At 40.0% G+C, this 14,092-nt stretch overlaps 1 protein-coding gene across 5 annotated transcripts in view; it reads right to left on the bottom strand.

The window, feature by feature from the left end:
* Mrrf (mitochondrial ribosome recycling factor) overlaps positions 1-14,092 on the bottom strand; it is a 75,469-nt gene that overhangs the window by 55,484 nt on the left and 5,893 nt on the right. For all 5 annotated transcript variants that reach the window (XM_036183603.1, XM_036183601.1, XM_036183604.1 and 2 more), the window contains exons 2-4: positions 13,752-13,963; positions 6,679-6,834; positions 1,876-1,994 (exon numbers count right to left, since the gene is read on the bottom strand). In XM_036183603.1, the coding sequence (XP_036039496.1) occupies positions 1,876-1,994; positions 6,679-6,834; positions 13,752-13,963 (487 nt within the window). The remainder of the gene's footprint in view (positions 1-1,875; positions 1,995-6,678; positions 6,835-13,751; positions 13,964-14,092) is intronic.

Consider the following 14,092-nt stretch of genomic DNA (forward strand, 5'->3'; position numbering starts at 1 on the left):
GGAAGCAGGCTGAGCCAGATCACCCCGAGCCTTCTTGTCCACAGTAAAGGTTCTGAGAATGATACAATCCAATGCATATTTGAAACATTGCACTGTGGCTGCAGGATGGAGAACAGACAGGGGCAATGGTTGAGCAACAACTCTAGATGTGTGCCTGGCCTATCAGTCACAGGAGGCTTCTGACTGGAAATGGTTTATTCTGCTCCTACTGATAAGCTGGTTCATCAAATCCAACACACAGCCTGCCGATAACAAAACTGAGACAGAGACCAGAACAAGGTGAGGAAATGGAGGCCAGCAAGGAAGTAACTTGCCAAATGGCAAGGCAGAGAGAGTCCTGGATTTCAGGTTCTCTAGGTTTCTCAACTACAGTTAAAACCATACAGTCTCAAGGTTAAATGCAACTCATCTTCCAGTCTCTAATGCTAGGCACTGCTTATATTGTTCTGTCTAGTCTAGAGGAAGGTGAGTTCCTGGAGGTTCTTCTCCAAATTCTAATACAGAAGTCACAAAATGGTGGCCCTCAGGACATATCTGGCCCATTAAAATGTTTTGTCTCAAGGTTTTTTTGTTTGTTTTGAGGCTGTCTTGTGTAGCCTAGGATAGCCTTGAATTACTGATTCTCCTGCCTCTGCCTCCCAAGATCTAAGATAATAGATACATGCCAGCCCTCCTGGATGTCCACATTTTAAAAAGAGAAAAGTGAATTATGCCAAAACATTTAGAGAGCAAAAAGACTTTGTATAAAATTTGTGGTTACTGGTTTCTTTTGGAAATAAAAACTGGAGCATCTGTTAATATTAATACCAAGCCTATATTTCTGCCTGGCAATTATCAGCAAGAACCGGGCAGAGATGCCCCAGAGATAGGCCACATGGTTTCCAGGTGTGCTGGTCTGAATGAGAATGTCCCCAAGGCTCACAGATTTGAATGTTTGGTCTCTGTCTGGTGGAACTGTTTGGGAAGGGTAAGGAGGTGTGGCCTTGCTGGAAGAGGTGCATCACTGGGGGTCAATTTTGAGGTTTCAAAAATTCGTACCTATGCTCCAGCTCCATGCATATCTGCTGCCATGCTCCCCTCTATCATGGTCATAGACTTAATTCTAGAACTGTGAGCCTCAAATTAAATGCTTTCTTTTATAAGTTGCCCTGGTCATGGTGCTTTATCTTGGCAATAAAAAAGTAACTGAGACACCAGGTTACCAAACCCTTATACGGCCCCAAAGCCAATCACTTCCTCTCCATTATTGTTTTTCAAATCACTTACTTAGTCACTATACATTTGAATTTAACAGGTAAAAAATTAAGAGAGGGGCTGGAGAGATGGTTCAGTGGTTTAGAGCACTAGCTGCTCTTCCAAGGGACCCCAGTTCAATTCCCAGCAACCACATGACAGCTCACAACTGTCTGTAACTCTAGTTCCAGGAGATCTGACGCCATCATACAGACATACATGCAGGCAAAAACACCAATGTACATTAAATAAAGATAAATCATTAAAAAAATTTAGACATAAGAGACTTTCCTTGTCCTATATTTTCTTTAATAAATTTCTTTCCGCCAGATGGTGGTGGGGCACGTCTTTAATCCCAGCACTCGGGAGGCAGAGGCAGGCGGATCTCTGTGAGTTGGAGGCCAGCCTGGTCTACAAAGTGAGTTCCAGGAAAGACACAAAGCTACACAGAGAAACCCTGCCTCAAAAAACCAAATAAATAAATAAATAAATAGATAGATAGATAGATAGATAGATAAGATTAAAATAAATTAATTAATTAAATTTCTTTCCAAACTAAAGGGAACATTTCCTTTCTGACCTGATTAAACCTCCGTTATCCAAAAGAAACTGAAGAAAGACCGTTTCAATAAAGTACCTTACCTCTGGGAAACTGGCCATATTCACCAAAATCAACTGCGGTGACTTCATGGAGATCTGGCCAATGTGATTTAGAGCAAGCTTCCCATCAGCAGTTACCACAGTAATATGATCAAGGGATCCTAAAGAAAAAGCAATAAGGTTTAGAATTCTAGAAGACCTTAGAAGCCCCTACCTCTTTATCTAATTCTAATTCAACAAACATACAGGAATCCCTTACCAAAGTGACAAGGTGGTTTATAGGAGCAGTTTCAGGCAGTGGATAGAGTATGCAATGAGACACATTGGAATTCCTTACTAGAATCAGGATAAGTAACCATTCTGGTCTACCTGGACTTAAAGCCTTCCCTGTGATATAGGACAGATCATCTGAAGGAAGCCAGGACAGGAACTCAAGCAGGGCAGGAACTTGGAGGCAGGAGCTGGTGCAGAGGCCATGGAGGGGTGCTGATTACTGGCTTGTTTTCTTATAGAACCCAGGACCACCAGCCCAGGAATGGGATTGCCCACAATGGGCTGGGCTCTTCCCCATCAATCACTAATTTAAGAAATGCCCACAGGCTTGCCTACATCCTGATCTTGTGGAGGAGGCGTCTTCTCAATTGAGGCTGCCCTCTCAGATGACGTAAGTTGTACGAAGTGACAGAATAAACTATCCAGCACAGAGCTGACACTGAAAAGCACTGACCTCTTTTCAGTAACTCTGCCACTCACTAGCTAGAAAACCACTAAGAAAGACATCACTTGCCTCTCTCTGTGTGCCTTGGTTTCCAACTCAGCTTTAAAAAAGTAGCTGCTTACAGAATTACGGTGACAACTATAGCTAAACAGAAATGTCCAACTACATAACATACCAAAGAATAAGTATTGACAAGTCACCTCCTCCTGCCCCTTACTTCTTACCACCATCCCACTCTGTAATGCTATTATTATTATTACCATCACTGCACAGATGAGAAAATGAGACTCAAGGAAGATAAATGGACCAAGATCAGAGTTAACAAGCAAAAAAACAATCAAGAGTCCTAAGTCAAATTCAAGTATGCTCAAGTCTGATTCCAGGCAAAGTTCTTCCCTTCTCTACACAGATCTGAGCACAGAATCATCAGGGCTTCAGCGTGTACTCTTACATCCCTCTCTGCAGAGATCCTGATTCTGTTGTAATGTTTTTAATTCACCACACAATTCTAGCACACAGTCAGTTTAGAACAACTTCTTTATGTCACCTTTGCCTTTGGTACTGGAGACCCACCTTTCAGAAGCAAGTACACACAAACATTGGGGGGGGGGGGGGAGGGGTGGATGTATCACTGTTATCCTGGATCTTTTTCCACACCTAGAAAATCCTAGGCAAGTTTTTCAGAAGTCAAAAAAGATAAATAAGCCCACAATTCTAAATAGGAAATTCTTCTAAGTCCCTGATTTCCTATACAAATGAAACTAGAAAACCCTTGTCACTCACAGTAGAAACCATTCATGGACGGCTCAGGTATCTTTCCAATAAACTGAAACTATTCTGGCAATACACTGTAAGATTAACAAACTATAGTCCAAAGATCTGATTTAAAGTACTCAAACAGATTCAGTGTCATCATAACAGACAGTTGTTGACACCACTGGCTTTAACCTACAAAAAGTATAGGAGTATAATGATAAAAAAGTCACCATGATTTTAAAATCATTCAAATACCAACTCGCTGCTTCCAGAGTCTAAACGCCTTCTGGGCCTCTACTTCTTGATCTTTAAATGAGACCAAAACTATACTTAAAGGGCTTTTATGAGGATTAGACTCAAACGTATATTAAAAAGCATTGGTTGGGGATTTAGCTCAGTGGTAGAGTGCTTGCCTAGCAAGCGCCAGGCCCTCGGTTCAGTCCTCAGCTCTGGCAAAAAAAAAAAAAGCATTTATAAATACAACCCAATAGTGCTGTTACTATTTTTTTTTTTAGAATTTTTATATTTTAATCAAACTAACATCCTTGCATATAATTTTCTATTAGGAATATACTTCTCCCTTCTTAAAATTATAAAAGATTATAAAAGTTATTTAATTCACCATAGCTTAAAAATAAGAATAAACTTAACTAAGAAAGTACAGATGTCTACTTTAAGAATTACAAAGCAGCTGGGTGTTAATGGTGCACGCCTTTAATCCCAGCACTCAGGAGGCAGAGGCAGGCAGATCTGAGTTCAAGGCCAGCCTGGTCTACAGAGTGAGTTCCAGGATAGCCAGGGCTAAACAGAAGAACCCTGTCTCAAAAAAACAAACAAACAACAACAAAATAATTATAATCACTTATCATAGTATTTTAGATTCATTTAAATTTTTTCTCAACATTCCTTGAATAAATCCTATTTGAAGCTGGGTCTACTGACTCATTCTCATTAATCCTAGTATTTGATAAGATGAGGTAGGACAATCGCTGTATTGCTTTTTATTTTATTTTATTTTTTTAAAACAGGTTTCACTGTATAGATTTGGCTGGCCTGCAACTCACTATGTAGTCTACTATGTGAGAATATACTTCTTTACTGGGATAACTCTTGTTCCCTCTTTAAAGTCTCACTGTAGTGGTGTCTAATCTCAGGAGCCTTGTCTGACTCTTATGAGCCCTCAAGCATCTTAAGGATGCTTCCAACAATAATGGCAGCAGTCTTAAGTTACTATGTTCTATAAGCAAAGCTCCAGTGCTAATGCTTTTTAATATTACTTGCTTTCATTATCTTATAAGATGATTATTACCACCACCATTTTACAGATGAGGAAACTGAGGTAAACAAAACGAACTGCCCAACATCACAACAGCTCTTAATAATAGAACTTAAATCCAAGTCTAGGCACAACCATCTCCAAAGCCATCTTCACTGTTCTGCTGTTATGTGGTTTTATACACACTGGTTTACTTGTCTGCCCTTTCATATAAGGTTCTAAGTTCCTGGATATTAGGAACCAGATCTTCCCTCTCCATGTCCATACCTACTAAAGAAAGTGGCACAAAGTAAGTGCTCAGTACTGCTGTGGTAAACAAATGGATGGACGAAGGACAACGGGGAAGCAGCAAGAAGAAAAGAACAAGTCTGCATCTCAGGCAAGCACTAACAGACATCTGCTGTTTCTGAGACAGACGCCAGACAAAAGGAAGTAAAGAGGAAAGTGCTGCTGGTCAGGTAGCAGTGAGAGACGATGTGGAAGAGGCAGTCTAGCAGAGAGCACGGGCTAAGCTTAGCTAGTTTTGCCCAGTGTCTTCACAGCCTCAAATCCTACACAGAACATATACAAACATAACCTACGGAAAAGAAGCAAAGAGAAGATTCTAAACGGAGGTCTGCTGAAGAAGGATCTTAGGCCAGCCTCCCTGACTGGCTGTTAAGAGCCTTTGCCCCAGAAGTCCCCTCATGGGCATCTCAGTGTGCAGTTGTGGTGGCTCCTATCCCTCAATCCTTATCAACATAATGCATCAAGCCCTTTCCCCTCAATCTGTCCCCAGTGGGAATCTCCCTCAAGCTCCCTCCTGCCCCTCATTTTCTCAGAGGTTAACAGTTAACAAATTACACTCCCACCCTCTTTCCAAGCCCATCATCATCTTAAGTTCAACAAGAGTGGAACTGGCCGGCACATTTTAAGTATCACGTTTCTCCCTGGGCTTCTCTCAAGCTGCTCTCTGGTTTCGGCTGCAGAATGTTAACAGGCAGAAAGCACAGGGGAGACAGAGCACTTTATCAGTTTCATACCTAAAATAATAAGCAAGCTTAAAATAAACAGTTGCGAAAGATTGAATGGCACGCTTTACTGTCAGCAAAGGCAGAAACACTCCAGCACAAAGGTTAACAAATGCCAGGAACTGCCTTCTAGTCTCACGCCAGATCGCATCTCTGAACTCAACGTGGTTCTGATCATTTTTATAATGAACTGAGTACTTTTTACAAGCAAGTTCATGAAATATCTTCTATTTTCCTTACAAACCTCCCCAATCAAAACATGAGTAGGAGGGGCTGAAGCTCCCACAGATACCTTCAGAGGGGGTCCCAGGCCTAACTATAAGGATGATGACAATTTGCAGAAGGCCAATTTAACAGCAATTGGATTTTTCCTGCCCGCTTGCACCATTAGCTGACAACCTACTTCTCCATCACATCTGCAAACAGTTCTCCTAGACAGTTCTGACATTTCCCACTTAGAAAAGCCACTTTCAGGAAGCTATTAACCTAAACAGAATCGGACTCTTCCTGGTCAAGCTCATGGGCACAGAAAGGCCTCAGGTGGGCAAGTCTGCAGAATTTGATTTTCAGTATAGGATAAGAACTGCCGGGGTTGGGGATTTAGCTCAGTGGTAGAGCACTTGCCTAGCAAGCACAAAGTCCTCAGCTCTGGCAAAAAAAAAAAAAAAAAAAGATCTGACAAATAGGACAAACTAGAAAAAGCAAACTAAAGGACACAGACTTGTGAGTCTAGATACCCACATATGCTTACAGTATCCACAAGAAAACTACTTCTTGAGAGTGTAATTCCACAAGCACTGATCATGACAGGTTTTGCTCACTGCTATGCTAGTTCTCTGTGTGGACCAAGCACAATGCTACTCCACAGGAGACAGCTGCTTAATGCACACATGTAGCACTATCCAGAACCATGGAGCAGTTAACTCATTCACAGTCTGCAGCCCCAAAGCCACACAGCAGGGACTGGGAAACTCCTCGGTGACAGAAAAGTAACTGCTCATAAACACCAGTCAGGACTGATATGGTGACAGGCCCATCCTCTTTCCCACTATAACACTCCCTGAAACATTGGTTTAGCCACTAACCTGGTGCAGTCCTTATGTTGAGAGTCTTATTGAAATTATCCTTGAGTGCTTCCATCACAGATTTCATTTCTTCATCCACCTCTTCCAAGTTGATTATGTCCTCAACCAAGGCTGTGTTAATGTTCACTCTGGCCTGGGGCTGTCCTTTCCCTTTAGCTGAAGAGTGAATAGTGAGCAGAGGAGTAGATGCATACACAGAAATAATGAGCACTGGCTTTTTTCTTTAAGTGCCTACTGTGTACAGGGCAAAATGTCAAGCATTAGAAGTTTATAAACACATCCCTGCCCTACACAAGCGTTCACATCTACTAAGTATCTGCTAGCTTCCAGGTCTGTGCTAAAGCCTTAGCCATTAGCCAGGGCAAAGGCTTTATAACTAGACCCTCTGGGTTACACCTGCTGTAGTGCACACTGGCTTTAGAACATTGAGGAAGTTACTCTATCTTTGAGTACTGGGACTAATAAAATGTGTATTATAACGCTGCTCCAGTAATACAAACAAAGTCACTTACACACCCAAAAGAGTGTTCTACACATACCAGGGAATCCAGGAGTAAATTAATACCTTACTTTTTCCAGAAAAAAAAATGGAAGACAAGAAAGGTAAAGTGACTTGCCTAATGTCACAGGTCAGGAAATGGTCAAGATTGGTCCCAGATCTGTCTAATTTTAAGCCCATGAACTTTTCATAAGACAATCTCCACAAATCTAATGGAGATAAAGGAAATATATTAATTCAGTTTCAAATGCATACTAGAAAAGGTTATGCTCTAGACAAAATGAACTGCAGAGACATTAAATCCTACCCACCATAGCACACTGGCTTCTATTTTAGTAAGTCAACAGTGCTGGAGGACGGATGTAATCTGATTGCATGTCTAAACCATCAGGGGTTTTTACATACATTCTGAAATGTACATATGATACAAATACTCTTGTATTTCTACATGGGGGGTGAGAAAGGAGAAGAAGGATGGAAATAAATAGTATCTGAGTAATGAAGACTACGACGCTTATTCACTAAACATTTAATACAACATTAAAATCCATTCAGCAATTTTTATTATCTTATGACTAGCTTGACTCTACGCTATCTGTGTTTCACATCCTAATATGCAATTTCAAATGCGCTCTTCCATTTAATTTTTAAGATAGTTCTGAGGTAGGAAAATGAGAACTTAAGGTGCAGGCCATTGAAATATTTTGCCCAAAGTAACCAGCAAACAAGAAGCAAGGTAACTTTTCCAAAGGTTTGTTCAGGTCACCCACCACTCTGCTTAAAGCCCCCACTGCTTTTGAGCAAACAAGCTAAGGGCTTAGAATTTTTGGAACTGATAAAAAGACGTCAATTCAGAAAAACTGATTACAAGCAAGACAACAGTAGCAAATCCATATCTAGACAAACTGTAAATAAAGAAAACCAAAGACATACAGATCATTTTAAAAGATGGAGAGAAAAGACAGATTTATCCATACGGGATCAAAATTACATGTTGAACAAATAGGCAAGACACAAAAATGCATACTACAGTAAAAAACCACATATTAGAACAGTGTAACAGACAAAAACCAATCCATGCCATCAGACGTCTGAATAATAGTCACCTGTGAGGGGCACAGAGAGAGGGTGGCACTCACTAGATGTGGGTAAAAAGGGACTTCTGATGTGCTGAAAATATTCAAATCCAGGACTTGAGTGTTCCACCACGGAGCTACACCCCAGCCTCTGGTTTCTAAGACAATATCTTGCTATGTCTGTCTGTCTGCCTGTCTACTACAGCCTCCTGAGGGCTAAAATTACAGGCATGAGCCCCCCCCAACCCCAGTTCTTGATTGAAGGGTAAGGGGAACGTTGGCTACACTGGTGATTTCAATTTGTAAAACTTAGCAAGTGTAGTTTATTTCTAGGAAAAGTTTTATTTATTTATTTGTTTGTTTGTTTGTTTATTTATTTATTATGTATACAGCATGTATGACTGCAGGCCAGAAGAGGGCACCAGATCTCATTACAGATGGTTGTGAGCCACCATGTGGTTGCTGGGAATTGAACTCAGGACCTCCGGAAGAGCAGGAAGTGCTCTTAACCTCTGAGCCATCTCTCCAGCCCTGAAAATGTTTTTTTTTTTTTTTTTTTTTAAAGTTAAGGGTAACTAACTAGCCAAGTAAAGACAGATGATATACACACACACAGCTTGCAAATCAGCAGAGATGAAAAAGGAATAAAGAAACCTGATTAACTTAATTGAAAGGGAGAAAAGGTTAAGAAAGCCACAAAAAAGTACAAAACAAGATTAAAATGTAAATACTCAACAAAAAGGATAAACAGAAATGAACCAAAATGACTAGCTCAAAGTTCAAAGTTCTCAGTAAGGCTTTAACTTAACCATATAGAATATACAAGAAAATTTATAAATATATAAAATCACAGGTTTAATGGATAGGGAAAATTTTATAGATCTGAAAAATATTAATGAAAATAAAGTCGGTTTTATTATATTAATGGCAAGTAAAGCATTTTAAGACAAGGCACTATTAGAAATGAGGGCTACTTCAAAATAACTCAGAAGATATATAACAATTCTGGGCTTAAATATATAGCCATAAGGTAGCCTCAAAACTAAAAAGGGGAAACTGTTCAATCTACATTCACACCAGGAGATTTTAACACACTTTTCTTGGTAACAGATAAGCAAAGCAAATAAAAAGTTAAGTAAATGGAAAATGTGATCCCAAGTATAGACTACCTTTAATCCCATCACTCAGGAAGCTATGATATCTGTGAATTCAAGGCCAGCTTGACCTACCTACACATGAGTTCCAGGGTAGCCAGAGTTACATGTTGAGACCTTGTCCCAAAAAGAGTAAGTAGAAAATACAAAAAATATTATTATCAACAAAATAAGAGACTCACAACATTAAAAGATTTTTTTTTTTTTTTTAAAGCCAGGCGATGGTGGCACACGCTTTTAATCTCAGCACTTGGGAGGCAGGGGTAGGCAGATCTCTGTGTGTTCAAAGCCAGCCTGGTCTACAGAGTGAGTTCCAGAACAGCCAGGACTATACAGAGAAACCCTATCTCGAAAAACAAATAAAGTTTTTCTTTAAAGCTTGTAACACTGATAAACTTCTGGCAAAATGATGATGATATGAAAGATGCTAAGAAAAAGAGAACATATAAGAGTTATCAAAACAGTAAAAATTTTAATCTTTTGTTTTGTGTTCTGTTGTTTGTTTGTTTGTTTGTTTGAGGCAGGGTTTCTCTGTGTAGCGCTGGCTATTCTGGAACTTGCTCTGTAGACAAGCTGGCCTGGTCCCCCTACCTCTACCTCCCGAGTGCTGAAAACTTTTAATCTTAAGAGGCTATTATGTGCAATTTTAGACCAACAGCTTTGAAGACATAAAAAAAATTTCTAAAATAGAAAATATAAGCAGTCTCATAACTATTAAAGAGACTGAATCTCTAATTTCAAGTTTATATACACTTTCCAGATCCAGATAAGTTCTACCTAGGAGGCAAGGAACTTTAACCATCCTACTCTACATCCTATTACAAGAGATATGATGCACTCATCTCACACCATGAGGCTAATGTCAACAACAAGACCTAACAAAGGCAGCAAGAGTCAAGCCCTTCAGTATGTGGAATTACATTCAGCCTAATCTTACACAGGCAAACACAGACTAAAGAGCCTAAAACTTAATCCTATATACAAGCTTGAGAAGTCCAGCAATGAATACACAGATTATATATCAAGCAAGATATATACAAATTATCAAAAACAAGCAGGGCATTTATCAAAAATGCAAAGATAATTTAACACAAGAAAAGCTATTGATGTTGAGTTAGTCTATTAATAGATTCAAGGCAGGGGAGTACTGGGGATTGGCATAGAATAGAGGACATGCTTAGCCCATGCCAGGCCCTGAGTTCAAGTCCCAGTACTGTAAAAAAAGGGGAGGAGGTAGAACCACCTCAATAACCATATGTATCATTTGATTAGAAGTTAGTGCCTTTTTAAACAGCTCAAGGATTAGATATATTTACTTAAAAGAAACTATGAAAATATAAAGGAAATATTCCTTACATCAACATGTAAGAACTGTTCTCTCTAAAGTCAAGAATAAAAAGGGATACCCATTATCACCAATCACACTTACTTAAATTAGAGTACCCAGGCAGTCCAGTGGAGGGTAGTACAGGGGAAATAGGGATGTACGTGCATGCATATGCACCAAAACACATGTACAAAAATGTTTATAATGTAATGATATTGCTAGTTTAACTCCAAATTCCAAGTGACCCAGATGCCATTACAAGATAGATACATAAACTGCAGCGGCACATCTAGGACACTATAAAAAAACTAAAGCGGGGTTGGGGATTTAGCTCAGTGGTAGAGCGCTTGCCTAGCAAGTGCAAGGCCCTGGGTTCGATCCTCAGCTCCAAAAAAAAAAAACAAAACAAACAAACAAAAAAAAAACTAAAGCACTCAGCAACTGTTGTAGGTACAACATGCAAATATCTCACAAGAAATCTGTTACCCCACAAAGCCAGACATCAAGTTCAAAAAGGATGAAACTAATCTATGATGTTAAAACCAATCTCCTGCCAAGCTTCTAGAATATGGGATGTTTTCTTCTTTTCTTTTCTTTCTTTTTTTAAATAACTTTTGTTTCTGTTTTTTTTTTTCTGTTTGTTTGTTTGCTTGTTATTTTGTGGTTGCTGTTTTGAGACACTGTACCAATATGTAAGTGTGGCTGGCCTAGAATTTGTTACACAGCCCATGCTAGCCTTAAACTTGTAGTGAACCTCCTGCCTCTGACTCCCAAGTGATACCATGGCATGTGACATTTTATTTCTTTTAATTTAATTTTATTATTTTATGTGTATAAGTATCTACCTGCATATATGTCTGTGTATAACAGGTGGGCCTAATGCCCAAGGAAACCAGAAGAGAGTCTTGAGTCCTCTGGAATTATAGTTATAGACAGTTGTGAACCACCATGCAGACCCCAGTACTCTGGAAGAGCAGCCAGTACTTGTAGCTGCTAAGCTCCAGTCCCCTATATTTTATTTCTTGATCTGGAAGATGGATACAAGGTTGTGTGCACTTTCTAAAACTCCACTCTGCCAACCACTTAACAGTGTAAGAATATACTTTTCTTTTGTTTGTTTGGTTGTTTTTTTTTTGTTGTTTTTTTTTTTTTGGAGCTGAGAATCAAACCTAGGGCCTTGCGCTTGCTAGGCAAGTGCTCTACCACTGAGCTAAATCCCCAACCCGTACTTTTCTGTATATGTTATGCCTCAAAATAATTATGAGTATATCATAAAATGATACAATAATGATATCATTTTCTAGAAAATGTTGGTTTGTGATTATAAATTCCACATAGAAGAGGAAAAAGGCAAGAAAAAAATGTGTGTGACAGGTAAAAATCTGCAGCAGTGCACACAAGGCTTTATGACTGATTCTGGAAGTAAGGGCAACTTCGTGAGGAAACAGAGCAGTTCAACAAAACAACCAGGAGTTAACACCAACTGGATGACAAAGTGCTGGCAACACAGCTTTATGACCTATATGAAAAAGAAACCTGAACTGAGCTTTAGTTTCTGTTTTTGAGATAAAGTCTCACTTTGCAGACCTGGGTGCCCTGGAATTCACTCTGTAGCCCAGGATTACCTTCAACTGTCAGGAATCCTCCTGCCTCAGCCTCTCAAGCACTAGAATTGTAAGTGTGGGCCACCACCGCCAGCTTTACAGTTAAAATTATGAATTCACACCACATTCAGAAATAAATTACCTGGGGACAGAAAAGGACTCTTGACAAAGATACAAAGAGTACAAAACACTGAAAATGACCACATTCACAGACGTAACACCCTGGTGACACAAACTGTGAGGGATGGTGTCCCCGTTGTACAAAGCTCCAGATCTAAGAGAATGAAAAGAGCCAACTCTTAGAAGAGCAGCCAAAAAAGATGAAGATGCTACTTGCGGGCCATACTGAGCATCTAGAAGACTGTGATGCCATGGTGTCAGAATCACCAGCTTTCCTGTTCTTCCTCTATCTGGAGGCAGCCATGAGCAATTTTTTCCAAACAATTATACCCTGGCTTCTGTATTTGCAACATGTTAAAACCTGTATTCATTACACAATTGTAAGGACTTCTTCACTGGAAAATTATAATTGTTTCCAATGAATAATGGTAAGGATTGGATTAGAAAATCTCAAAAGTGAGATACAAATCACTTAACAAGGTAAGTCTTCTAAGAGTTAATTTTCTTTCAGCAGCACGTTAATCCTCCTTTCAACAAAAGCAGATCTGTGTGAAAGCAGAAAAGGGGAAACACTCAGGACCATCCTCAACAGCAGACCAGCTGAACCCACCCCAAACAGGGGCTCTGCCTGGTCACTCTCTGTCATCCATTGCCCCAGCGAAGTTTCTGAAAATATAGTATATATACCAGCGCTGGGGAGTGCCAAACCACAAAGAAACTGATCTTCATCAGATCCAACATAGCAGGCAGCTAACAATAATCAATTTCATAACTGATTAATTAATTACTTCAGTGTGTCAAAAATTAAATAACAGTGTACATGAGTGCATGTAACAGGGGACCTGACCCAGTCTCAGGCCAAGGAAGGCATCCTGGAGGAAGTGGCATTTAAGCAAAGACCTGCGGTACATCAAAATCTCATTCTTGGATGACATAAGCCATTAAGATCATCCATCTAAACGTGTAGTTTTAATGCCCTGTCACCCAAAACCCTTCTGGCTTTAATTATACCCCCAATCTGAGTCTTCCTAAAGAATGAGTGTATGCTGATCCCTGCCATAAGCACTCCAGTAGGCTTGATACTTTTACCTCTAGTTCTGCATCTAAATAAAATAAATGAGGCATTTTTCTGAGCCACCAAGAAAATAAATGAGGTGTAACTGTAACCAAACAAGCCCTGGGTTCCAACACAGTCTGTGTGTGAACTTCTGAGACATCAGGAAGGACTCTGAACATCTCTGAGATCTCTGTAAATGTAAGAAAGGACTGAGAGGGGGGAAGGAGATCACCTACCTTTTGCTTTCTTGGTTGCAAACTGGCGAACTGGCATGGCTGGGTAGGCTAAGTACTGCCTGTGGTCATGTTGTCTTCCATGCACAGGTTTCATGGAAACTTCTGAAACAGGTCTGGTCAAAGTAGCAAGGTAAGTGCAAAAAATGGGGTGTAGCCGGCGGAAGCAGTGTACTCCCAAGGCCATGATGGGAGAGCATCCACAGAGACAGCCCCTAAAGAGAGAAAGACAAAAGATGTCAGTAAAAGAAAGCCCACAGCAGCTTTCAAAACTAATCCACACCAACTACCCAGCAATTCCTCTAACTGAGCCATGACCTTGGCACTTCACATACATCATCTCT

The sequence above is a fragment of the Onychomys torridus genome, chromosome 4, assembly GCF_903995425.1.
Source record: "Onychomys torridus chromosome 4, mOncTor1.1, whole genome shotgun sequence".
Classification (NCBI taxonomy): domain Eukaryota; kingdom Metazoa; phylum Chordata; class Mammalia; order Rodentia; family Cricetidae; genus Onychomys; species Onychomys torridus.